At 31.8% G+C, this 26,364-nt stretch overlaps 1 protein-coding gene across 1 annotated transcript; it reads right to left on the bottom strand.

Moving 5' to 3' along the window:
• Positions 1-15,881: 15,881 nt before the first annotated feature.
• Positions 15,882-20,055, bottom strand: LOC145270999 (uncharacterized). Its single transcript, XM_080126564.1, has 2 exons — positions 16,828-20,055; positions 15,882-16,700 (listed from the first exon to the last, which is right to left on the bottom strand). The coding sequence occupies exons 1-2, from the start codon at positions 19,964-19,966 to the stop codon at positions 16,369-16,371; spliced, it is 3,471 nt and encodes a 1,156-aa protein (XP_079982690.1). The 5' UTR covers positions 19,967-20,055; the 3' UTR covers positions 15,882-16,368.
• Between the last annotated feature and the right edge of the window lie 6,309 nt (positions 20,056-26,364).

Here is a 26,364-nt window from a genome sequence, read left to right as displayed (position 1 = left end):
CATTTTTACTAAGTTTGATTCATTCTTTTTCGTGTTTCATATAACTATATCAGGTTTAATAAATCAATTTTTAAGGACGTAGTAGTAGAAATTACATTGTCATAATAGATCGTGTATGATTTCTTTTCAACTGTTCCTTCTGTATACGTTCGCAAGATTTGCTGTGGCATTCGCTATTAAACTTTTTACAGATCGTCTAGTGGACATATTTACACATTCCATTGTGTCGCATTATATATATATATATATATATATATATATATATATATATATATATATATATACTCCTTTTTTAATGCATGTCCTTATATTCTTTGGCATATTTCTTATATTTTTACTGGAAGTTCTTGTATATTTTTGCACATTTCTTTTATTTTTACTATAAGTTCTTGTTGTATTCCTGGTGTCTCTTTGGGGATAAGTCTTATTAAATTACCGTTTCGATAATTTTAAAATAGATTCCCCATCTATTTTATCGCTGCATTTGTTATTTATTATTTCATTTTGTTATAATGAAATTTATGATTGGTTGGTTGGTCTCTTAATTGTATGCTCCTTTAGTCGTTCTCAAACAGAAGACTTCAGTGATCTTCCAACTCTTCATTTTCCGATGACTTTTATACTGTCACTTACATTTTAGTAAAACAGTCGTACATTGTACGTAAACCGTTTTTTTTCTGTTTGTTCTTCCTCTCTTTTTATTTTTTATGTTTGGATCCTTATTTCGAGTTTCCTCCTACTTCTGCTTGCAGGTTCTGTTCACTAACATCTGTTTATTTCATCTCATTTCTCAGCAACAGATTAATTTCATTTCTGTTCACCAACATCTCATTTCACCAACATCTCATTTCATTTCACCAACAATTCATTTCACCTTTATCTTATTTCATTTCACCACCATCACATTTCATTTCACCACCATCTCATTTCATTTCTGTTCACCAACATCACATTTCACCAACATTTCATTTCGTTTCACCACCATCTCATTTCATCACCATCACATTTCATTTCACCACCATCACATTTCATTTCTGTTCACCAAAATCACATTTCATTTCACCAGCATCTCATTTCATTTCTGTTCAACATCTGTTCATTTCATCAACATTTCATTTCACCAACATCTCATTACATTTCTGTTCACCAACATCGGTTCATCTTATTTTTATTCAGCTGTTTGGATCCTTATTACTTCTGCTTGCAGGTTCTGTTCACTAACATCTTTTTATTTCATCTCATTTCTCAACAGCAGATTAATTGTATTTCTGTTCACCAACATCTCATTTCACCAACATTTCATTTCACCACCATCTCATTTCACCACCATCACATTTCACCAACATCTCATTTCATTTCTGTTCACCAACATCACATTTCATTTCACCAACATTTCATTTCACCAACATTTCATTTCTGTTCACCAACATTTCATTTCACCACCATCACATTTCTGTTCACCAACATCTCATTTCATTTCACCAACATCTGTTAATCTCATTTCTCAGCGCGAAAAAATTATGTCACTTGAAACAATTTCATTTCTTCAAAAAAATTCAGCCGATTCCGTTTTCAATGTTGTTGTCTTGTTTTGTGACAATGAGTTCCATTGTTTTTGGAATTGAGTCTCATAATTTAGAGCCATGCAGCTTAAGATATTATTATATTAAGCTCAAGAGGACATGTGTTTCATGTGGCAACTCTCTAAATAATAACATTAACTCTTTATTTCTGTACTTGTAATTCTCATAGTTTTCACATTTGACAACCGAACTCCTTTCTACACCTTTATACTCTGCAATAACTAACCATCTGGTTTCGGCAAATTCTAAAGTTATTTCCCAGTTATTTGCAGTAGCTTAGTCGTTGGTAGTGGTGAGAAAGAACGAAGGTCCAGCGAGTGCCGGTGGGAGGGTTTTCCATTATTAGTTGCTGGTGATGAAGTCTCACAAGGGAGTCAATTCACAAATAATATATTGGTTGTAATGTTGAGATGCCAATGATTCAAACTGTTTAAATTAACAGATGAATAGAGATTGAATTTTATCTATGCTTCTGAGGTGATTTATTACTGAATGATGGCAATTATGATTCTCGTGTTTTAATTATGAGAGCTGATAGTTGTGTTCTCATTAAGGAAACAGACAATCATGTTAATGACAGTTCATTTGGCGGGCGAACCAGTATATTATATTCTCATTTCAAGAAGGTCGCTTTCTTTTTTCTCAGCCATGATTTTATTGGATTTTTATTTTCTAATTTGCTATGCTTTCCAAAGATAGCGTATTTGTAGCAATTCTATTCTTTGATACAAACGAGTATATATTTTATCAAGACTTAATATCTGACTGATTTCTGTCCTGACTGGACTACAATTCTCACAGGTAGAGGGGCTTACACCATTTTGTTGGTATTTTCCTAATATTTTCATGTTATTGCATCATGGAAAACGGCTTTTTCATTAACAGCTGATTTCTATTAATAAAGATTGCCCTAATTCTCAACATGAGAGATGTGCTTGATGGATTGAGACATCATTTTTATTAATATTTAGTCAAGTTTTTCTCAGCCATGAATAGTATGTTCATGTTAAAATCACTGCAGATCATTAATCAATCTCAATAAATATGAAGTATAAGAATAATATACACATTGTTTTAAAGAATAACACATGTGAGTTCTCAAATGTGTCCTATACTTCACATGAATATGGCTTTTACACACTGTTTTTTATGTCTTGCGAGATAGTGTTCATAAGGAATATTAGTTAGGTATGATTTTACTATGTGTGTTTTTTTATGTCTTGCGAGATTGTGTTTATAAGATTTTCAATATTCACATAATTCGAAAGATAAGTTTTCGCCAGTGTGAGACTTCATTTGTAACTAAAGATTATTTTGAGAACAAAAATATTTACATAATTTACAAAATTTTTTCCTTTTTGTTTTATTTTACTTCAGTCGTAGTTATCAGAGATCAAGTGTTAGCCAATCACTACTACCTGGAGCTAACATTTGACTTCTTTATGAGATACATATTTATTAGAATGTTGTGAATTCGAATATGTTTCATTTAACTTGATTTACAAAAAAAGAATATTCACAAGAATATGGGTTTTCATCAGTTTTCAAATGTGTCGCATGATTTTGTGTCTTAAAACTTTAATATTCCTATATTATGTGTGTTTTTTTTTTTTTACTTTCCCTTTTTTCATTTTTCTTAAACTTTTTCTTCTAGGGGATGGGGCAACCAACCAGATGTCTAATATTTACCCCTATTTTAGTGAGTCTAACCAAGAGATCTTTTCAGGATTCTAGCCGTCCCTTTCAGTGCAATCGTTTGTATTTCACTTGCACTTGGTTCACTGGGTATGCTTGCTATGTACTTTTTAAAGTTCTTTTTCATAAGCCACGTTGATCCTATAACGACTGGTATAATTGAAACGTCTTTTAGTTTCCAATTTCGTTTCATATCATACATAAGTCCTTGATACTTTGTTATCTTTTCCCTCTCAGCTCTGTTAAGCCCTGTATCATTGGGTACACTGACCTCTATTATGGTCGCTTTATTTGTTTGCTCTGTCCCAAATCACTATATCTGGTTTAACAGCTGCGTTTTCAAGATATGTACCAGTCGGGATTATGTAGTCATAGTGAATGGTGTAGTTGTCATTCCCAACTGTTCGTTCGGGTATATGTTCCCAGGATTTTTTACTACACTGAATGTTGAGTTTCTTACATATCTTCCAGTGAAGGTATTTGCAAACTCCGTTATGGCGATCTGTATAATAACCATCTCCAAGTAGGACCTTGCAACTAGAAATCAGGTGGCCCACACTCTCAACCTCAGTGCTACAGAACCTGCATTTATTATTGTTGCTTAGACCACTCATTTTCTCCACTGTGAATTTTCATATGAGACACTAAATGTGATTTTGGAGAGAAAATGAATATTCACATATTTCACAAGAATATGGCTTTTCTCTTTTTTTTTTTACTTAAGTGTTAGGATTCAAATTTATATCCGATGACTCTTTTAAGAATAGATGCTGTTCCCTTTATGGATGCTATTTGTATCTCGTTACAGCTTGGTCTTCCAGGGATAGCTTCTAAGTATTTATGAAGGTTCTTTTTTATTAAACCAGTTGCTCCTATCACAACCGGTATAATGTTTATTTCTTTCAGAGACCATGTTGTTTGTAGATCAATTTTTAGGTCCTGAGATTTTGTTATCTTTTCCCGTTCGGCTCTATTAAAGCCAAAATCATTTGGAACTGTGACATCGATAATGAGGGAAGTTCTTTCGGGCTTGTTCCATATTACAATATCTGGTTTGATGGCCTTGTCTTTTATATATCTGATCGCCTGTATGTCTTTGTCATAGAACACGATCACTTTTCCGTTTGATGTTATCGGTGTTGGTTCATGTTTCCAGATATTCGTTGCTCTGTCAAGTTGCATCTCTCCACAGATCTTCCAATGGAGGTACTTACATACTTTGTTGTGACGGTCAGTGTAAAGGCCCTCTGCCAATAAAATTGGGCATGAAACCATTAGGTGTGAGTTTTCATATGTGACACTAAATGTGATTTTCGAGAAAAAGAATACCCACATAATTCACATAAATATGGCTTTTCTCCACTGTGAGTTTTTATATGTTCCACTAAATGTGATTTTCGAGAAAACGAATTTCCACATATTTCACAAGAATATGGCTTTTCTCCACTGTGAATTCTCAGATGTCTCACTAAATTACATTTTTGAGAAAAAGAATATTCGCATATATCACAAGTATATGGCTTTTCTCTACTGTGAGTTTTCATATGTTCCACTAAAATTGATTTTTGAGAAAACGAATTTCCACATTGTTCACAAGAATATGGCTTTTCTCCACTGTGAATTTTCATATGTGTCACTAAATTACATTTTTGAGAAAAAGAATATTCGCATATTTCACAAGTATATGGCTTTTCTCCACTGTGAGTTTTCATATGTCCCACTAAATGTGATTTTTGAGAAAACGAATTTCCACATTGTTCACAAGAAAATGGCTTTTCACCAGTGTGAGTTTTCATATGAGTTATTAAATGTGGTTTTTGTGAAAATGAACTTTCACATTTTTCACAAGAATATGGCTTTTCACCAGTGTGGATTCGAATATGGCTCACTAAATTTGATTTAACAGAACACGAATATCCACATTGTTGACAAGAATATGGTTTTTCACATGTCTTCTTACATGTCTCACAAGACTTTGTTCCTGAGAACTTGAATATTCACATTGTGCACAGAAATATGTTTTCTTCCTAGTGTGAGTTTTCATATGTCTTGCAAGTCTTGATTTTTTAGAAAAAGAATATTCGCCTAATTCACAAGAATATGACTTTTCGCCAGTGTGAGTTTTTATATGTTCCACTAAATTTGATTTTGTAGTACAAGAAAGTTTACAATGTGCACAAGAATATTGTTTTACCCCAGTGTGAGTTTCTATATGTCTTGCAAACTTTTCTTTCTCGTGACAAACATAGCTAAACACTTCACAAGAATATGAGGTTTCCTCGGCGTGGTTTATCATATGTTGCATAAGATTTCCTTTCTGAGAAAAAATAGATCCACATATTGTACAAGAATAATGGTTTTTTCTAGAGCGGATTATCATTTGTGGCACTAGATGTCTTTCTCGAGAAGAAGTCTGTTCACACATCAAACAAAAATATGGTTTATATTCCCCGTGTACTTGCATCGTTCAGTGATTTACTTTTGAAACAAGAATACCAATATGTTTATGACAGATTATTCAGTTTTTTTTCTGAGGATTTGATAAATATTAGAATGTAGAATATTTTTGCAACAGATGTTTGTCTATATTTTCCAAACAAGAATATGGTCCTCTCTGTAGCAAATGTTAAAGAAAATTCAAATCCAACAGAGGTGATCAAGCAGGAATATCTGCAATGAAAAGAAATTAAATTATTTGTTTATTGTCTATTAAATTTGCACCGATGAATATCTTTTATATTGATGCAATCATAACTATGATGAATATCTTTTATATTGATGCAATCATAACTATGATGAATATCTTTTATAATGATAAAATCATAACTATGATCAATATCTTTTATATTGATACAATCATAACTATGATCAATATCTTTTATATTGATACAATCATAACTATGATGAATATCTTTTATATTGATACAATCATAACTATGATGAATATCTTTTATATTGATACAATCAGAACTATGATGAATATCTTTTATATTGATACAATCAGAACTATGATGAATATCTTTTATATTGATACAATCATAACTCTGATGAATATCTTTTATATTGATACAATCATAACTCTGATGAATATCTTTTATATTGATACAATCATAACTATGATGAATATCTTTTATATTGATACAATCATAAATACGATGAATATCTTTTATATTGATACAATCATAACTATGATGAATATCTTTTATATTGATGCAATCATAACTCTGATGAATATCTTTTATATTGATACAATCATAACTATGATGAATATCTTTTATATTGATACAATCATAACTATGATGAATATCTTTTATATTGATACAATCATAACTCTGATGAATATCTTTTATATTGATACAATCATAACTATGATGAATATCTTTTATATTGATACAATCATAAATACGATGAATATCTCGGTTGTTTTCGTCAAAATTGGAATATTTTTAAATTTCATCAACTATAAACAAATCTCTACTGCTTTGTGGATGTGCAAGTAAAGACAAAGGTAGTATATTCTGACAAAACATCCGTCCTGATTTTGACCATTTCAGCTTGAAAATTAGTCGGGATTTGTCTGCAACGCGTGGGGAGAGATGCTGATGTAAATTAAATTATAATTTAAAGATTATATTAATCATGCCAAGAACACAAAATTAGGCAAGGCAAGATTAAACAAATAAGATATTAATAAAGAATATATATATATATATATATATATATATATATATATATATATATATATATATATATATATATAAGCTTTTCAAATTCCTTTAACCACACAATAAAAATATTAATAAGAAAGTTTTTTATTTACATTTCTAATAAACTTTTATCATAAACTTTGTAAATTTCTGTAACCAAACATAAAAATATATTTTTGAATTCTTTTTCCTACGTTTTTTTGCAGATGAGATTTTTTTAAAGTCAAGCGTCAATGTTAATCGTTATTTAAAACTAAAACATTGATTCGGAATCTCGTTAAAAATATCCCAAAAAGCCGGTCGAAATTTCATAAAGTATATTTTTTATGTTTGTAAAAAGTTCAAACATTTTTTATATGCGCCTCATAATGTTTGTAATGTAAATGAGAAAAAAAAAGAACACCTCGTTTTATATTAAAAATAAAACTAATTTAAAACATTAAAGCTTTGGGTGGGATTGAATGTCTATCATAGAGATTCAATGTCTCTATCAACTGCGCCACGATATGTTTGATATGTGCCTCATAAAGTTTGTAATGTAAATGAGAAAAAAAGAACACCTCGTTTTTTTTATTAAAAATAAAACTAATTTAAAACATTGAAAAATCTAATTTCCAAAACAGCCGGTCGGAAACCCTTCAATTAGAATAATTTCCCCTCAACATCGTAATCTTGTAAAACACAAGTTGAAAAATTGTTTACGAAAGTTTCACATTTACTCTTATACCAATTGGTCTATTTGTTTATGTCAAGATTTTACATTTTCGTGACTTTTAAAATATGATATATTCGTTTCATTAAGATTCTGCGGTGCTTGTGTGGATTAGTAATATTTCAAATCAACGCATTTCAAATACAAACATTTCTACGTACCTACGAATCATGTCGCTATTAGTATAAATTCCAAACATTATGGCAAATTAATATGTAGGACATAATTGCCAGAAAATATAATGTTTGTGTAGATTAGCAATTGATTAAAACCAACTCCTTTCATGTGAAAACATTATGTACTTATGCGCCATGTCGACATTCGCATGTTCTTAAATTTACGCATAATAATCCAGTAAATATGCTAGATGTATTTTTAAAATCATCTACAATTACGTTCTGTTTAAAAGGGGTAAGCCTTTAATTTACGTCGATGTAAGTCAAGCGAGACAAGCCAACTTTTTTCATGCTGAATTGGTCTCATAACTCTTCCACATTAAAAACATATGAAAACACGAAAAACCTCAAGAAATTCTATTTCACTTGAAACTGTTTTTAACTGAATCATGTTTTCGTAATTCTTGAAATTTAAACTTATTTTGACATTAAGTATGTAATTCTGTTAAATGTGTTAACTTACAAAATCAATAAGCTACACAAGAATCTTTTTTTTTTTTACTGTAAGCGAATTCTGGAAAAAATATTTTATACCAGAAATATAAATGATAAATTGATATGTTTTATTCGGAGTTGCTGCCAATTATTGATTTTTTTTGTCACCAACAAATGTGTACTTTGGATTATAGAAAAAATAATTAGAGAAATTTTCATTTTGTAAATTTTATTTCACAATAAAATAATAAATTAATTTTTTTTAATAACTGGATCCGAAATACAAAACAAAAACATTTCAATTTTAACAAATATTTTTCTCGAAATGATTAAATAATAAAATATTTTGATTTTTTAAACATAATTATGCAGTTGATAAATCCCCCTTTATATTTTGGATAATCTGGTACATCAGTGAGCATTCGATAATAATCTGTTGAAAAAAATTTAACAAGACGAAAATAAAAAAATACAGAGGAAGATCCTCTCCCATATATTGCAGATAAAAAAAACTATTCCGTTGGAACTTCTGCAATTTACGAACCATGTTATTTTTTCAGATGGGAATTACAGGTTAACTGACGATTTATAGTATTTATTGTTAGATGAAAGTGCAAGTGTTGTTTCTGAGTGTGTTTAACAATAACCTTATTTCAATTTATAATTTAACAAATTGTTTCGTAGTGTTTTTCTTTAACAGTAAAATCATTATTAAATCTGTTTTCTCCAAGCATTTTGCCGGATAAAAAATATATATAATATACTTTTTTTACACCTCATAGTAATGCCGTATTCCATAAAATTACATACTACCGTGCTAGAAAGATATTAACGCTCAAAAGTATCCTATACCTCTATAAGGCCACCATTCGTCCATGTTTGGAGTATTGTTGTCATATTTGGGCAGGTGCATCTGCTACGAGTCTCTTGCTCCGAGACATTGTTTAAAAGAGAGTCGGCAATCTGATAGGCTCTGAACTGGCATCTAAGCTTACGCCTCTGTCCCATCGACGAAATGTTACATCCCTCTACAAGTATTTTAATGGTGAATGTTCTGGCGAACTGCAGACACTTGTGCCCCCACGACGTAGACACCCTCGACAGGTAGCTAAGTCCCACCCCCACACAGTAGAGATCCGTAGATGTAAAAGATCTTTCTACTCCAGTAGTTTCTTTCCCAGAACCGCAAGCCTCTGGAATTCCATTCCAGGTCCCTGCTTCCCCAACTGTACTGACATGCAGAAGTTCAAGTGTAACATGAACTGACATCTTGTTGCCCAAATCCCCAAAGAACCCAATAATGGTTGCCCCCGATAGTAGCCTCCTACACGAAAGTGGCAATGTGCCTTGTTTGGGGTGAAAATGTAATTAAATTTATATATATATATATATATATATATATATATATATATATATATATATATATATATATATATATATATATATATAAAATTTGTATTTTATACGACGCCTCCATTCATTTCTGTAAAAAGACTACTTTTTGTTCTTCAGTGTATGCAGAAGACGGACCGCACTAGTTTTAGTTAGGGTTTTTAAGTTAAATCCAATTTTTACAGTATTTTGTTAGAAAAAAAAATCTTTAAAACACGTTTCTGTTGGAACATCTGCAGTTTATGACTACAGGTGCTAAAATAATATTTCTGTATTTACAACAGTTGTTACCTCCTCCTTTTCCAACATTACGAATTATGTCTTGTAAAGCGTTCCGAAGTTTCTTAAAAAAAAAAAAAAAGGAACGTTAATTTTTGGATTTTTCAATTTCGACACGGGATTACTACATATTAAGATACAATATGAAATTATTTGAAATTCATGAACTTGTTCGTTACAAAAAAAAAAATGAACAAAATACAACTTTGCTTCTCTTTCAAATTTTGGCCGTGTCTATATAAACCTATTATTTAAATATTTCTTATTCTTTAGCATTGTAATATTGTACATTAAAAATATCGAATTCTATATAGCATACTTGTAAGAAAAATGTTTTTCTTTAATTCAAATAACATTAAAATTTCTTTAATTTAAATAATAAAATGATTATATATTAAATTAAAACATATATTTAGGAATTTAGCACAGAAATCTACAAACGAAAAATGGGTCTAAAATTAAAATATATGATAACTAACACATTTCAATTGAAAACATTTTTACGTACTGAAGAATCATGTCGAAATTAGTATAAATTCAAAAAATAATGGCAAATTAATCCATAGACAATAATTACGGAAATATAGTGTTTACTGTTTGTGTAGATTAGTGATCATTTTAAAGCAAGGCATTTAAGGTGGAAACATGTAATTACGCATCATGTCGAACTTAGCATAAGTTCTAAAATTCACGTATAATGATATAATATATGTGCTAGTTGTATTTTTAACAACAAAAATCATCCACAATCACGTTCTGTTAAAAAAGGTAGACTCTTAATTTCAATCAATGTTAGTCAAGCGAGATAAACCAGTTTGTCATACTGAATGAACATACAATAAAACGCAGTAATTCGATAAATTCTATTTTACTTGAAATTATTTTTTTACTGGATCATATTTTCGGAATGTTTGGAATTTAGACATTTTGACATGACATCTGAAATGCGTTAATTTATAAAATCACTAATCTATACAAGAATCAGGTGGTTTTAGTGGAATTCTTGAAAAGAAATATACCAGAAATGGTAAATTGAAAGTTTTTTTTTTATTCAAAATTGATGGCAACTATTATAATTATTTGTGCCATCAACAAATGTGTATTCTGGTTTATAGAAAACAATTTATCATTAGAGAAAGTTTCATTTTCTAAATTTTGTTTCACAATAAAAGAAATCATTTTTTTCATAACTGGATCTGAAATACAAAACAAAAATATTTCAAATTTAACAAATATTTTTCTCAAAATTGTTAAATAATAAAATATGTTTTTGTAAACAGAATTTTGTAATTGATGAGTTGATTTTTTTTGTTAGATTTAAATTTGAAGAATAGATTTTCAAGTAAAAACAATGGTATTGATTCCTCCTCTAAACTGACATTCGATAATGTAATAAAATATTTAAATTACATTTTGATTCCTCCTCGACGTGAACACCCTCGACAGACCCGACAAGCTGCAAAATCCCACCCCCACACTGTAGAGATCCCTAGATGTAAAAGATCTTTCTACTCCGGTAGCTTCTTCCCTAGAACTGCTAGACTTTGGAATTCCATTCCAGGTCACTGCTTCCCCAACTGTACTGACATGCAGAAGTTCAAGTGCAACGTGAACCAACATCTTGCTGCCCAAATCCCTACATAGTATCCCAGTAGTTGTTTCCCCTGATAGTAGCCCCCTACACCAAAGTGGCAATGTGCCTTGTTTGGGGTGAAAATGTAATTAAAAAAAATTAAATTAAAAAAAATGGTAAAAACTATATAAACATTCAGGATAGGAATGTACGGTTGCACGTCTGGGAAAAAAGACAACTAACGCCCCCTTCCTCCCTTTCAATTACATGACGTCATTTCCAGTCTTTCGACTGGTTGAAAGTTTGGGCTTCCCTATATTCCGTGTTCACAAAACTTTTGTTTGTTGTGTTTTTGTAAACGGTAGAAAAGAAAACTAGCACCCACTTCCTTCTGTATGTTGTATAAACAAGGTGTTTTTTTTTAAATTTAATTCAATGTCTTAGGTCTTTACTTTACTAATTATCTTTGACCCAGCAAACTAATATTTACCTTTCAAAGGATTTTTACAATGAATTTATTTAACTTCAAAATTTAGCTGAATTGTAAGCTCGTCGTGAAAACATTTTTCATAACTTTTTTGTTTGTTTACGTGTACAAATATTTTTTTACCTTTTGGAAATTAAGTTTAATCCTTAATCTTTCAAATACAATCAAAATGTAGTCGGAAACATGTGTTAATGCCCAACGAAAAAAAAAAGAAAAAGAGAAAAAAGATGCTGCGAAATCTAAACTTCTTTACTGGAAAATATATTTTGTTTGTCAATTATTTCTTATATAAAATATGGGACGAGAACAATTTGAAATAAAGAAAAGAATTAAAACGGAACAAAATGTTCATTTCCATTCCATTTTTTAAACAACCAAAATTTTCGACAAGTTTTACTTTCTATTCAACTGGAAATTATATTTTTACTTGGTCCTTATTTCATAATTTATAGAATTCATACTTATTTTGACATGCCGGGTAAGTACGTAATTTTGTTTTCATCTTAAATGCGTTAGTTTAAAAGACGAGTCGGAGTTGTTTTTTTTTTTTAATATAGGAAAATTCAGGACAAAACTATTTTTATGCCAGAGATAAGAATGCTTAATTGAAATGAATCATTCACAATGGCTGGCAACTATCTTAAACTTTGTGCACTCAAAAATGTGTACTCTGCATTATAGAAAAGAATTTATTATGAAAGAAACGTTCATCTTGCAAATTAGATTTCACAATAAAATACATCATTTTTTTTTTCAATAACTGGATCCGAAATACAAAATAAACACATTAATTTCAAATTTAACAATTCTTTCTCTCAAAATTGTTAAATAATAAAATCTGTTTTTATAAACATTATTTTGCAGTCGAAACTTTAAAACACAAGGTTCTTCTTTATAAAATCTACATTCGAAATATTGACCGAAATGATGAGTAGAGATAAAAGAAGAGTAAACAGGAGTGACTTTCGTAAATGTTTTATCAACTTTCGTATCAACTTAAAAGTATACACGGGTTTTCGAGAAATCAATATGGCGGAATCCTTAATTCCGCCAAGGGGAATAACTACGATCCTTTATTTCCGGAAGAGTCGGAGAGTCAAAGCAATTTATTCTAACTTTCAAGTAAAACCAATGGTGTACAATTAATTACCATGTAAGACTTATGGACATATTCAAAATTTACGAAAAACGATCAAATTAAATGTAAATGAAAATACGTTTCGAATACAATTAACGCAAATCGAGATTTGGTAAATAAAAGAAACGGAAGTTATTTTCTGAAAGTTTTGAAAAGTTTAGCAGACTTCATTTTCGCTAATTATCATCGAAATTTGGTTTCATTAATAATTAATGTTTTTAAATTATTTTCGTTCATTTTTAAAAATATTTTTACTGCGAAAAATGCGTATATGTGGCGTACGTAAGCGGTACCCTCCTCTGTCTTTTTTTTTTTTAAATGTTTCATCGGATTATTAACGAAATGTCGCTAACCAACCAGATTAACAAAATAAATAAAAATACGGTACATGTACAGTTTAGTCAAGACATTAAAACATGAAACAAAGGTTATATTGCACGTATCCGTTATGAAACGAAGTTCTCCGAAAAAAAAAAGTTCACTTAATTTCATCAAGTATTTTTTTTTTTTTTTTACAGCGAAAAAACAATTTGTTATGATACCGAGCAAAAGGTTGGATTTTTAGGAAGAAAAGCGAGATGGGGAGGGAGTATCGGAGCTTTACATGGAGTTATCTTCCCGTGGCGTGTTCAGCAAATTTCAAAATTGCTGAATTTAACGTGCTCTCATAAAAACATGTTTTTTTCCGCTGTAAAAAAAAACCAAAACCAAAAAAAAAGCAAAAAAAAAAAAAATACTCGATCAAATTAAATTAATTTTTTTTTCTGAGATCTTCAGTCCAAAACGGATACGTACAATATAACCTTTTTTCGATATTTTCATTTTTTAATGTGTTGACTAAACTGTACAAGTGCCAAAAATACAAACGCAATTCAATTCTTTTCTAATACGAAGTTCCCGTAAATCGATACTCCATTTCGGAAGCAACGACTTTTTTCGGCTAAATTTCGTAAATATAGACTTTTTAAAAAAGCTATTTGGCTTTCAAAACATGTTTGCCCCCCCCCCCAGTCGATGGTTCGAAAATGAGGAATCGAATTGTTAGAATGTTGAATTAGAAATGGGAGCACCCCTAAAAAATGTTAATTTTTTATTTTTCTTTAATTTATTTTGGATAATCTGGTAGTGACCATTCGGTAATAATCTGTTGAAAAAAAAATTAAGCAGACGAAAATAAATACCACCACTTCCATATATTGCAGATAAAAAAACTATTCCGTTGGAACTTCTGCAGTTTACGAATTTTTTTTTTTTTTAGATAGGACTTGCAGGTTAAATTCAAATTTGTAGTATTTATTGTTAGTTTACGTTCGAAATGCCCCCCTTTCCTCCTCTGATTGGGGTTCTTAAAAACGCTAATATTTCAATAACGCTATTATTTCAATAACGCTATTATTAATATTATTTCAATGTTAGATGAAAGTACAAGTGTTATTTTTGAGTGATTTTTTAATAACTTTATTTCAGTTTACAATTTAACAAATTGTTTAGTAGTGTTTTTCATTAACCGCACAATTATTAAATCTATGTTTTCATAATAGAATTTTTGGTGTTGTACAGTTTAGTCAAGACATTCAAAAATGAAAATATCGAGTAAAGGTTATATTGTGCGTATCCGTTTTGGACTGAAGATCTCAGGGGAAAAAAGTTGATTTAATTTGATCGAGTATTATTTTTTTATTTATTTATTTATTTTTTTTTACAGCAGAAAAACACGTTCTTATGAGAGCGTGTTGAATTCAGCAATTTTGAAATTTGCTGAACACGCCACGGGAAGATAACTCCATGTAAAGCGCCGATGCTCCCTCCCCATCTTTATTACGAGCTTTTCTTCCTAAAAATCAGACCTTTTGCTTGGTATCATAGCAAATTGTTTTTTCGCTGTAAAAAAAAAACAAAAAAAAAACTACTTGATGAAATTAAATGAACTTTTTTTTCGGAGAACTTCGTTCCATAACGAATACATACAATATAATCTTTTTTCGATATTTTCATTTTTTCTTAATGTCTTGACTAAACTGTACAAGTACCGAATTTTTTTCCGGATTAAAAATTCATAATATACACCTACACCTCGTAGTACTGCCGTATTCCATATAATATATTTCTGAATTCATTGTTTTTCATACGACGGCGCCAGTAATTTCTGTTAAAATACTATATTTTTCTTCAGTATATGTAGAATACAGACCGTCAGATTTTCGCTAGGATTTTCGGCAGTCTTGCCTTTTACTTATTATAGGATGTTCAGGTTGAATTCAATTCTTTTGGTTTTTGTTGTTTATTAAATTTTATATGAAACTACAGAATAATATTTTATTAGGCTATGGGCCCAAAGGTCAAAATCCCTCTAGATTTTTGATTCTGTGACCTCGGTTGGGGGTGGAAGAAAAAAATGGTGTCAAATGAATGCCAATAGACTCCTGAACATCATATTTTTTTTCACAAGCACAAATGTTGCGCATTAATGAAAACGGCGGCCATATTTAAAGATGGCCGACAATCTCAACTGGCACGTATCAGCGATCGGAATGGGTTGTCCAATGAATGCATAAATAGTTGGCATAGATGTCGAGTGCTTGCGCAATTCAAAATGTACAAGAGCAAATATATTCTACAGAACTTTGTAGCTCTTCAGAATTGATTGCCGCCATTATGACTTGCTTAAACCTTAGTAGCACACAAACCGATAACAATACAGACATCTAGTTTAGCACATTTTATTCCCAATTTATTTCTTCATCATTTAATACATAAATATTGGACTTAATATATTTACTATGCTTCAAAATAGGGAATATTTTTCTAAAAAAGCTTTTTTCAAACATCTTATTTGAAACAACTTCAATCTTTTCTGTGGATAACTAAAGAAATAGATTTACATTTTGATATTTCTCATGTAGAGACACCTATAGTCTACCAATATTATTAGTCATACAAATCTATTGCTATATTTTGTATGTAACAAGGTCGTTTAAACCTGAGGTAGAGCTGCGATTTTGTGTCATTTTTTATACACATCAACTTGGTAAAATATACAATGTTTGTCAATTTTCATGAAAAAGTATTTTTTTGAATCTATGAATAATAACACAGATTTAAAGGACAAAAAGGCATTTTTAATGAAAGTTAAACAAACAACATGTTAGTAAATAAGATCATATATGCTTTTATTTAAAACTGATCACTGCTTATGCCACTTCATCATCATCGTCGTCGTCATCACCATCATCAGTGTCATCATCATCATGTCCAATGTTTTTACTAATTTTATAACAAGAATCTCTTGCACACTTGCACATATCTGTGCATGGGACCCTGTTTTGGAGACATGTACAAATGTTAACGTCTTTACAATGACTTTTTTTACATTTGGCAGAGCAGTTAATTAAATCCATTAAACTGTCTGGAGCAGGAAGAAGATTCATCCAATGGATTACTAAATCTCCATTTTCTATCTTCCATCCATGACAATCAGGGGATGGTATATCAGGATTTGCATGGAGGCTCCTTTTATAGACACCTGAAAAAAGAAAGAAATTAACATTAATATTGAATAATTTTCATCCTTTCTAATAAGCAAATAACAATGAAACTCCATATATTTAATTTTTACATATAATTGGAAATTAAATATTTATAAAACGTACCTGCTTGATAGTTAGCTCGCTTGATGTGTTCACTCAGGGCATCTTTATTTGGAGGCATTGTGATTTCCAATTTTCTTTGGAATCTAAACATGTTGTATCTGGCTTCATTAACACTTGTGACATTTTGTTGGCCATACAACCTGCAAACAAACATTTCCAATGATTTTGCTGTGTCTGGTTTCACATAAAATTCATTACCAAGATCACTGAATGCGTAACAAAACTCATTCTCTCTCAGTAATAAACTAAGTGCTTTCTTTTTGCCCTTTCCGTAAAATGAACTGACACTATCACATCCTGTAAAACAATGTAGACCAATCAAGGCTTGACTGACAGACTCTCCAATGTTGTCTTTTATCATCTTGATGTCTATTGTTCGCAAATTTGTTCCTCTTCCTGTGTGGAAGTATAAATGTGCGGGAATAAGATTTTGTAAAGAAACTCCAATTACAAACACATCGGTATCAGGACTCATAATGATTACATCCGTACTAGTGTTGTCTGCAAAAGAAGCATGCAAATAAATCCGTGTATCAGCTTCTTCTTGTGAGCTACAAAGTTTTGTCTCTTCTAACCGGATGACAATATCACTTGCCTCTTTTCCAGGTGAGAAGGAATGACATTTCTTGTTATGCGCCAAGAATACCTTCACTCCTCTAAGCTCTGATGTTGAAACATTAGACCATGTTTCATCCAAGAATTCTATTAAGGACTTTTTATTCTCTCCATTTGAAAGAAATTTCTTCCATTGCTGAGGAAGGAGCTGACCATGGATTCTTATCTGAGAGCTAGTAGCAGCTCTTTTATCCCTCTCGATATTTTTTATAGAGATCTGCTGGTATGTATCAGTAACAAAATGAATTTCTTTAGAATGATTCGATTTTGCCCTGTTCACTAAACTTTTCAAAATAACAAGAGCAAGATTAAGAAATGTTTTCTCTCCTTGTAATTTGTTCAAATTTAATTGGTGTATCAGCGACATACCATCCACTATATATATGCCACCTACTATAGGGTTCTCAACAATAGGATTGTTAGCATGGCTTTCTAAAGCATGAAGTAAGTTTGCTTTATTAGTTTTAACCAACGATCCATGTGAATTTGCAAGGGACAATGGTAATGGACCTAAGGAATATGACAGTAATTCTTGAAGATTAATGTTCCGGATTCTACCAATCACAACCAATCTTGCTAGGAGATTTCTATCTGCTTCCAAAGTGATATCCTTTCCGTGGACATGATGATTTGATTTTTTAGACATACTGGAGAATGTTTTTAAATTCATTCTTTTCATCGGGGCAAAAAAATCAACTTCTCCCGTTTGTAGACGCTGCCCACAGAAATTTACAAATTCTGATTCGCCCCTTGCCTTAGCAAATTGCAGATCATTTTGAACATCTTGTGTCGCAACTAATCCTGATGCAATATGGATCAACTCAGCTGGTTCATACTCAAATGGATTAAACATACTGTTTACTGTGTCTATTATCTTTCCAATAGCAAGCTTATCATGTTTCATCCGACTGTGTAAAAGATCTGATCGTGTTCCACTTCGTTCTCCTTTGCCAGCCATAGTTTCACATTCATGGGTAATAGACCCTCTCGCATGATGGGACCATATCCACCTGTTGACGGCTCTCTTGTTTGTGCTGAAGCCTGTCATACCACCTTTTGTTTTTGAATCACGATTAGCAGTTTGTTCGATGGTTTGGTCACAAGGAATTTTAGCAAAGGCATTTGAGCTTCTTTGAACAGCAAAATCTCCTCCAATGCATTGTGTATATATCACTGGATGAGTATTAGCGAGATTAGACATCTCCAACCAGTAAACTGGAAGGTATCTGCTATAATTTACATGGTCATATGCAAACACCCAAGGTAACATCTGTCTAACACTTGCCAAGTGAAGTTCCCAGTTTGACTCTCGAATACCTCTAAGGAAAAGTAAAAGAATTTCTACAATGTCAATATAAGAACTCCAGAATGCAAAAGTTTGCTTTTTGTTGCCAACCTGTATAAATTCTTCATAGGATGATAGAAAACTTTGAAAATGTTCTCCCTTCAGAATTTCTTCATACTGAGGTCCTGGGAATGATTGTGACAAGGATGTCATTAAATGCTTCACTTTTTCTGCCTTTTCTTCAGGAATGCTGTTTAAATAGGTTGTCAAACGCATATGCTGCATTGCTTCGGCCACTAATTTATGGGCTCTAACTGCTCTGTTATAGTGTCTACCTGTGAAAACTCCATTTATTGAGCCTACAGCAACAACTTCTGATTCTATTAGAATATCTTGAAGCCCGGCATCACGAAAACGCTTTCCCAAACACCCAAGAAAGGACATTGCTGTATGAAAAGCACCAAGTCGAATCACCAATCTCTTCATGAAATATGGATTTCTCCATCTAATTAATTGTGCCTTTGAATAGATTGCTTGATCCATTACAATAACAAGAGACTCTAACTTGAGTTGATCTGCAATGTCAATGCTTTTTTTTAGAATTGTAAGGACTGTATCCATTTCTGTGGGGCTAACATCAATTACGGGTAAATAACCTATGGTAGATTTTGATGCAATCTCCCTTTTGCACAGGAGTTGGTTAAACCCAGTCCAAGATGGTAATATAATTTCACTGCCGAATTTTGTGATATAGTACGCTATATCAAGTTTTAGAGAATTTTGCAGAAATACACGATCTGAATGAAGTGAAACATGTTCAGCAAATGGTAGTGGGCCATCTTTTCTTCCACCGGTGTATGTAGCCAAATTTACTTCTGGTGGTTCCAATGTTCTTTTCCGTGTTCTTTTGAGTCCTTCTACTGCAATCTTAGATGCACACGGTTCGACTAACATATTTTGTATTATTATCCCAGTTGTGTTGTGTGTTGTTCCATGTCCAGATAAAGTTTCCTCACCAAAATCATTATTGTCCCAGACCAAAGTTGTTGGAATACCTGCCTGGATGGTGGATGGAATAGAATTTTCTCCACGATTGATTTCAAGTTCAGCTAGTGCTGTATCATGATTTAAAACCACCGAATGAGAAACACAATGTCCCAAACCATTCAATAAACCAATCACTTGGGCAGATCCAGACAGATGGCGTACAGCCATACCAAGTGATAAATGTTTTGGCATTAATGTACGTCCGTTAGAAGACAAAAATATAATGTCTTGTGAAATAGACAAAATCTTTCTATAGACGGATGCAGATATGTCCCATTATTTTTTCTGTGCACAAATCTTCAGATGCCCCAACTATCCATGCAAGAAAGTTAAATAAAATATGGGGCACCATCTTTTCAGCCTCCTGCAAATTTAATGTTTCTGCTGTTGGCGGCCATAACGAAGGAGGTTTTACTTGTTGAATAATATTTCTCAGATCCATAGCTGTTATGTACAAGTTAGAAAGAGGATTTGGATCTGAGCGTACATGACTTGTTTGTTGGTTTGTGTCATTTTCTGACGACTCTGTTTCACTTGGAGTTGTGGTATGTGTTTCCTCATGGAGTACTGTTTTTTCCTCTACAAGAGAAGACACTGTAATGTCATTTACATACACGATGTCACCTTGTGATCTCATTTTAGGAGTGATGAAGCATAATTGAGGAAATTTTTTCATTAATCTTTGTTTTAAATATCCTGTTTTATATAAATGCGCATCAACTCCATGTGTTTCTTTAATCTGTTTGACAAACAAATCTTTCAATTTTTTAAGTCTCATGATTTCCTTGTTTTCGATAATCCTTGTTTGGACTAATTTCGCAAAGACCTCAAATGCTTTAGCATATGAAGTTTGCTCAGAGTGTTCGGTTTTGGTTGGTTTGGTTAAATATCGAGTGAAGTCACGGTAACATGAGTTATGATATTTCACTTCGATTGCTACACAATCTTTATTCCTTATTTGCATGAGGAGTGATTCATTTTCATTTTCTTCTGCTGCTCGTTTTAAATTAGCAGCTTCTATTGTCGAACATCTGACAAGTTTTTCCCTGTTTCTTTTGCCAGATCCTTTGCACACTATAGTTTTTACTTTTTGGCATAGTATGCAAACATCTGGTAAAATATGCTCTGATCTAGCTGGCAAAGATGGTCGCTCAAAATTGGAACGAAGAACCCGTCTTTTTTTAGCTGGTGGATCATCATTTTCGGCAGTAGTCGCATCAATGTTTTCTTGAGATGGGGACCCTGTAAAAATAAATATATTTAGGAGTTTAATATGCATTTGAAATAACAAAGTATATGGAAAAGTTCAAATTAAAAATATCCAATCATTATTTCATAAATCCAAAACATTTCATTAAAAATTTAAGATTTTTTTTGTATAGTGCTGATAAAACTTCTGTGAAAAAATTGTATGTTATTAATTTACATTCTACAATTAAATCGTCTGGTGACTCATTATTAATCGGACCAAGGGATGTTTACAAAATCATGCAATATATTTATCATTGGAATTGGTAGGTAAATTCAATATGCAATGCACGTTATTTTACTAGTGAGTTACCACTTATCAAGGCTAAAAGCCACACGAGGATAAAGGTTAATGGAATAGATTGTCAAGTGACTGATTGTGGAAGTGCTAGAATCAAGAAATGGTACCATAGACAGTTGTATCTATATTTAGAATCATAAAAGAAATGAAACATTTCCAGATTAAAACCAATAGCTAAAATTATTGAAATTATGAAAACTGTTAAATAGTAACAGCATTTGGCTAAGAGCAAAGTGTACCCTTTATTCTGATAATACAGGTTATCTTTTGTTTCAGATTTGTGAAGGAGAAATCTTTCTAAACTGAGGCAATTGTAATTTTTGTTCCAATCAGAATACATTTTTGGTGAACTAAATTTTACCCACAATAAAACCCTGTTTTGTATCTATGTTCTCGTGGGGGAGGCAAGTAAATAGAAATAAACTCTAGTTTTTTTTTTTTGTTTTCTTTACAAGTGAAATTTTCTAAAACAGATGCCAACTTTTATGTACATATTCAATTGTTTGAAAAGATATTAATGTAGATTAACACCCTCATTTAAATCGCTCCCTCCCCCGAGAAGAAAAAAGATTGTACAACTTAGAAGTTTACAAAAAAAAAAAAAAAAAAAAAAAATTAAAAATCAATTAAATTGAATAAATATATTTTAGAATTTAGAGGTGTTGACCTTTTTTCTAGTGAAGATAAATTCTGTGCGTTTTTTTATTGGGAGAGGAGGGGGTAAATTACAATCTTGGCACTCAGACTTAGGGTTAATGGTAAAAAAAAATTAACAATAGTCTCCAGGAAATGGAGGATGATTTTCCATTAAATTTATATACGAAATGTTACTCTAAATCCATTTTTTCCTACCATAAAATGTTTCATGCTGTTCAGTTCACACGTACTTGCCTAAGTGAATAGAGGGAGTATAAGAAAAATTGTCTCTTTCCAAATACGTATCAATAAAAATAAAAATTATTAAAAGCTTAAACTTACCTTCGAAAACGTTATCAGTATTCTTTTCTAGTTTTTTCTGAATTCTTTCAATTTTCTGATAATCCGTGAAACGTGCATAACAAGTTTGGTGAAACTCAACACGAGGTGGTATTTCAGTTGAATCACAGCTTAAGTCAAAGTTTTTCGCAATTTCTGCTTGTGGTCCATGTAAACCTTTCCATTTTTTAACATATTCTAAAAAGCGCGTCCATGTCTTCACTGAAAAAGATCTAACATTCAATGTTTTAGTTGGAAATATGCACATAACGCACTCTTTTTTGTCTTTGTTTACAAACATTTCTTCTTCACTGGAGGCAGCCATATTGAATTTTTAACTCGCACTACGATGATTGTGATTGGTAGATTGTAAGGAGTAAATAAAAGAAGTATTCTGAATGGCTACTTTTTTGTACGAAGGCAACTTAACAGTTAGCATTTTTTTGTGCATTAAAATTAAAATTATTTATTAATGCACCATAATCTTGCTTGTGAAATTTTTTTCCATGTTTCTTATGATTTTATACATATTATATCCAAAAATCATGCCCACCCCTTTTACATCTCATTAAAATTAAGAATTTTCACTCTGGGCCGACGGCCTATATGTTCCGCTCACCATGTTAAGCATGGGGTTTTAAATAATAGCGTTACTATTTCAGCACGGTCCGTGTTATGTATAAGCACCAAAAAGTTAAATTTTAATTTAATCTGAAAGGAAAAAAAGGGGCAGGATTGCAGTTTACAGGGAAATCAAGGGACGCAACTCCTGCCAAACTAAAAAGGACGCAAACAGAATCACCGGGGGGGCACCTGTTTCAATTTTTCTTTTTCTTGTTAATGTAAATGAACTGTTTGAATAAGTTATTTTTTTAACAAAGGAAGAACATAGAACTTTATAAAACAGTTATAAATTATTTTAAGAAAGAATTATTTTAATAACATAGAATTATTTGAAGAACATAGAATTTTATTAAACAGTTAATTTTTAAAACGAAAAACAGTTATGAATTATTTTAAGAAAGAATTATTTGAAGAACATAGAATTATTTTAAGAACATAGAACTTTATTTAACAGTTAGTTTTTAAAACGAATACTGTTCGCGGATGCATCTGATGATTCGTTGAAAACATTCACCCTTCTCTCTTTTTCGCCATAAAAATTCCATCAGATGCAAGCCGAACATATTTTGTCGATTCCCGAACTTCCGTATATGTTTTTTGGCGTGTGACCATAGTCCTTCAATAGTCTGTGTGTGCACTGAAGGGTCCAACGGATCAACGAAGTTGTCTTCGTGGACGACAGTGTCGTGCTCATAAATTCCTTGAGCGAGTCGATCAAGTCCTTGGTAAGCCGCCCAACCGTCAGAAATAATTCTTGTTCCTGGCAGGCACCATGAATTTATGATTGGAAACAGGGTATCTCGATCCCTATTTTCCGCTATTGCGAAATTGCACAAATTCGAGCCTCTTTCCACTGCGCCAAAAAGCCAAACGCCCTTCCTCACACGTCCCCTATTATACTTTCGTCGGAAAAAATATGACTCATCCACCTCCACTTCTTTAGGTGTCGAATGTTCGTCTCTCCCACCTAACATGATGGGATGGTCCAGCATGTCCTGTTCACAGACTTCTCTTATGAATGACATCCAATCTACGATTGTATGGTTACTCACACTTGCTTCCTGTTTAATTTTAATCTGCGGCATCTCCATGCTCCAACTGAGCAAAATAACTAAAATCTGCTTTATTGTCAGATGACTTCTCTGTAAGAAGGAACCCATCCTTGGCAAACCACCCTTTTTACAGACAGGACACTTCCACGCAAAACCATCCCCTTTGGCTCCGTTTTTATAGAGAATTCGATCTCTCTCACACGAGCTGCAGAAACTCCTATTCGGTATGAGTCCCAATGAGGCCGCTGTTTGTAACTGTACCTCGTTATTTGGTGGCAGCAAATTATACAAATGCTCATAGGTCCACTTCTGCTCTTCCACTTCAGTCGTAGACATAACGTGGTCAACGATAGTAGTTCTCATTTTGGTAAAAAAAAATAAAAACGTAAAGAATAAAAGTATAATAAAAGATTGTAAAAACAAAAAATTAAAGAAGAAAATAATTTAGAAGTAAAACGAATAAAAAACAAAGGAATTAGAAAGAAATGAACTATTCAAAAGAAATCTTAAAACTTGTTATATTATTCCACGTGTAGTAGGTTCGGTTAAAATTCGTAATTTAAAAATTGAAACAGGTGCCCCCCGGTGATTCTGTTTGCGTCCTTTTTAGTTTGGCAGGAGTTGCGTCCCTTGATTTCCCTGTAAACTGCAATCCTGCCAATAAAAGAGCGTTTGAGCAAGTCACACGGCGAGCAGTAGATTGTAAAGTATTGATTTGTGTCCTTTTCTATTCTCTACCATATTCACACCCGGGAGCCGGTGCATCATTTTACAACATTAAACTACTTCTCTTTCAAAGACGGTGTTAATGCATGGGAGGAGGGCACCGGCACAACCCATGGCAAATAAAGCCTCTCTTGAATTAGCTACAAGCATGATAACGCAAAACATGGTTGGAATGAGCAAACAAATTAGAAACAGGTACTACTGCACTACACTTTCATTATTCTTCGTTTAATGCCTATTTTATGTAAAACAGGCAAACTAATAAGCAGGTTTAAGTCTGGAATAATGAGTGAAGGTCATCGTAAGTTTAACCGAATCGAGTTTGATAACAATAGGTATGTGAAAATGCCAAGGCTTTTGCGAGGGTTAAGTGGCATTGATAACTTGAGTAAGCCGTAATTCTGTGCACTGGGGTATGTGTCATTAATTTGCCCCTACCACCTATATCCGGGGGGTTAACTACACCGCAGGGATACTTATGAGGTAGCACACATGTTTCGCTACATGCTGGTATTTGAATTATTTCCATACGTTCAGTAGAAGTGTAAAAAATTTTGAAGTGAAGTTTTGTGTCATTTAAATCATCATTATTAGACCTGAAGGTAAGTTATAATAGTTTTGAAACTATATATATTCGTTAATATAGATATTAAACCTTATTTGTGCGAAATATGAAGCCTATATGACTTTACCTTCATTGGTTTTGAGTTTACCTAAAATGTGAAGCCGTTACGAAAATTTTCAAAATTTCACTAACGCATATCGTTAACCTACGCACTTTGTTTACAAATATTTTCCAACAACGGCAATGACGCCAAACTACGGCTGGCTAAAAAAATTCTTTTAAATTAAAATTTATTTCAGCATAATGAACTTTTAGGATTTAAATTATTTTACTTTCTTTTACCCAAAACATTTCTCCCCGGCGAAATGTATTTTTTTCTATTTTATCATTTTATCGAGCTGCTTTTTTTTTCTTCCATTTTGTTACTTTGCTTTTTTTTCTATAATAAACTAATAAACAAATTTACAATTAAAACAAATACAAGAGTTATTTTTAAAATTAAAAAATAAAACTTTCATGAATATATTTTTTATTATGCACATTTTGCAAACTTTAAATTCTAAAAGTTTTAATAATTTAAAAGAAATTTTGGGTTTGTATTACTGTACACATTCGAAAAAGTTGTCAAAAAAACAAATATATAACAAATAAATATTATCAAAGGCAAGATAAGTTACTTTTCTACAAAACTGGATACATTTTTTGTTTTTATTCAATGTAACATGTTTATTCAGCTCGAAAAACATGCAGTGTTTACCGTTGTATTGGAAAATTTAAAATGGCGGCCACTCTCTCTTAAACACGGTAAGTTTGGGAAAAGGTGTTATAAATAATAAACTAGACAAAATACTATTAAAAAAACACCGAATATATGCCAACTTATGTCACGGTAACATATAATGAGCGAATTTCTAACAGTATTTTTTCTAGTTTATTATTTATAACATCTTTTCTTGAACTTACCGTGTTAAAGAGAGTGTCGGGCGCCATTTTGAATTTTCCAATACATCGATAAACACTGTATTCGAGCTGAATAAAAACACGAAAAATATATCCAGTTAGGTAGAAAAGTAACTTATCTTGCCTTTGATAACATTTA

This window comes from Euprymna scolopes, chromosome 46 (assembly GCF_053919585.1).
Source record: "Euprymna scolopes isolate OS-2025 chromosome 46, ASM5391958v1, whole genome shotgun sequence".
Classification (NCBI taxonomy): Eukaryota; Metazoa; Mollusca; class Cephalopoda; order Sepiida; family Sepiolidae; genus Euprymna; species Euprymna scolopes.
Note: the sequence above shows the minus strand (reverse complement) of the source record. Positions and strands in the feature narration are given on the sequence as shown.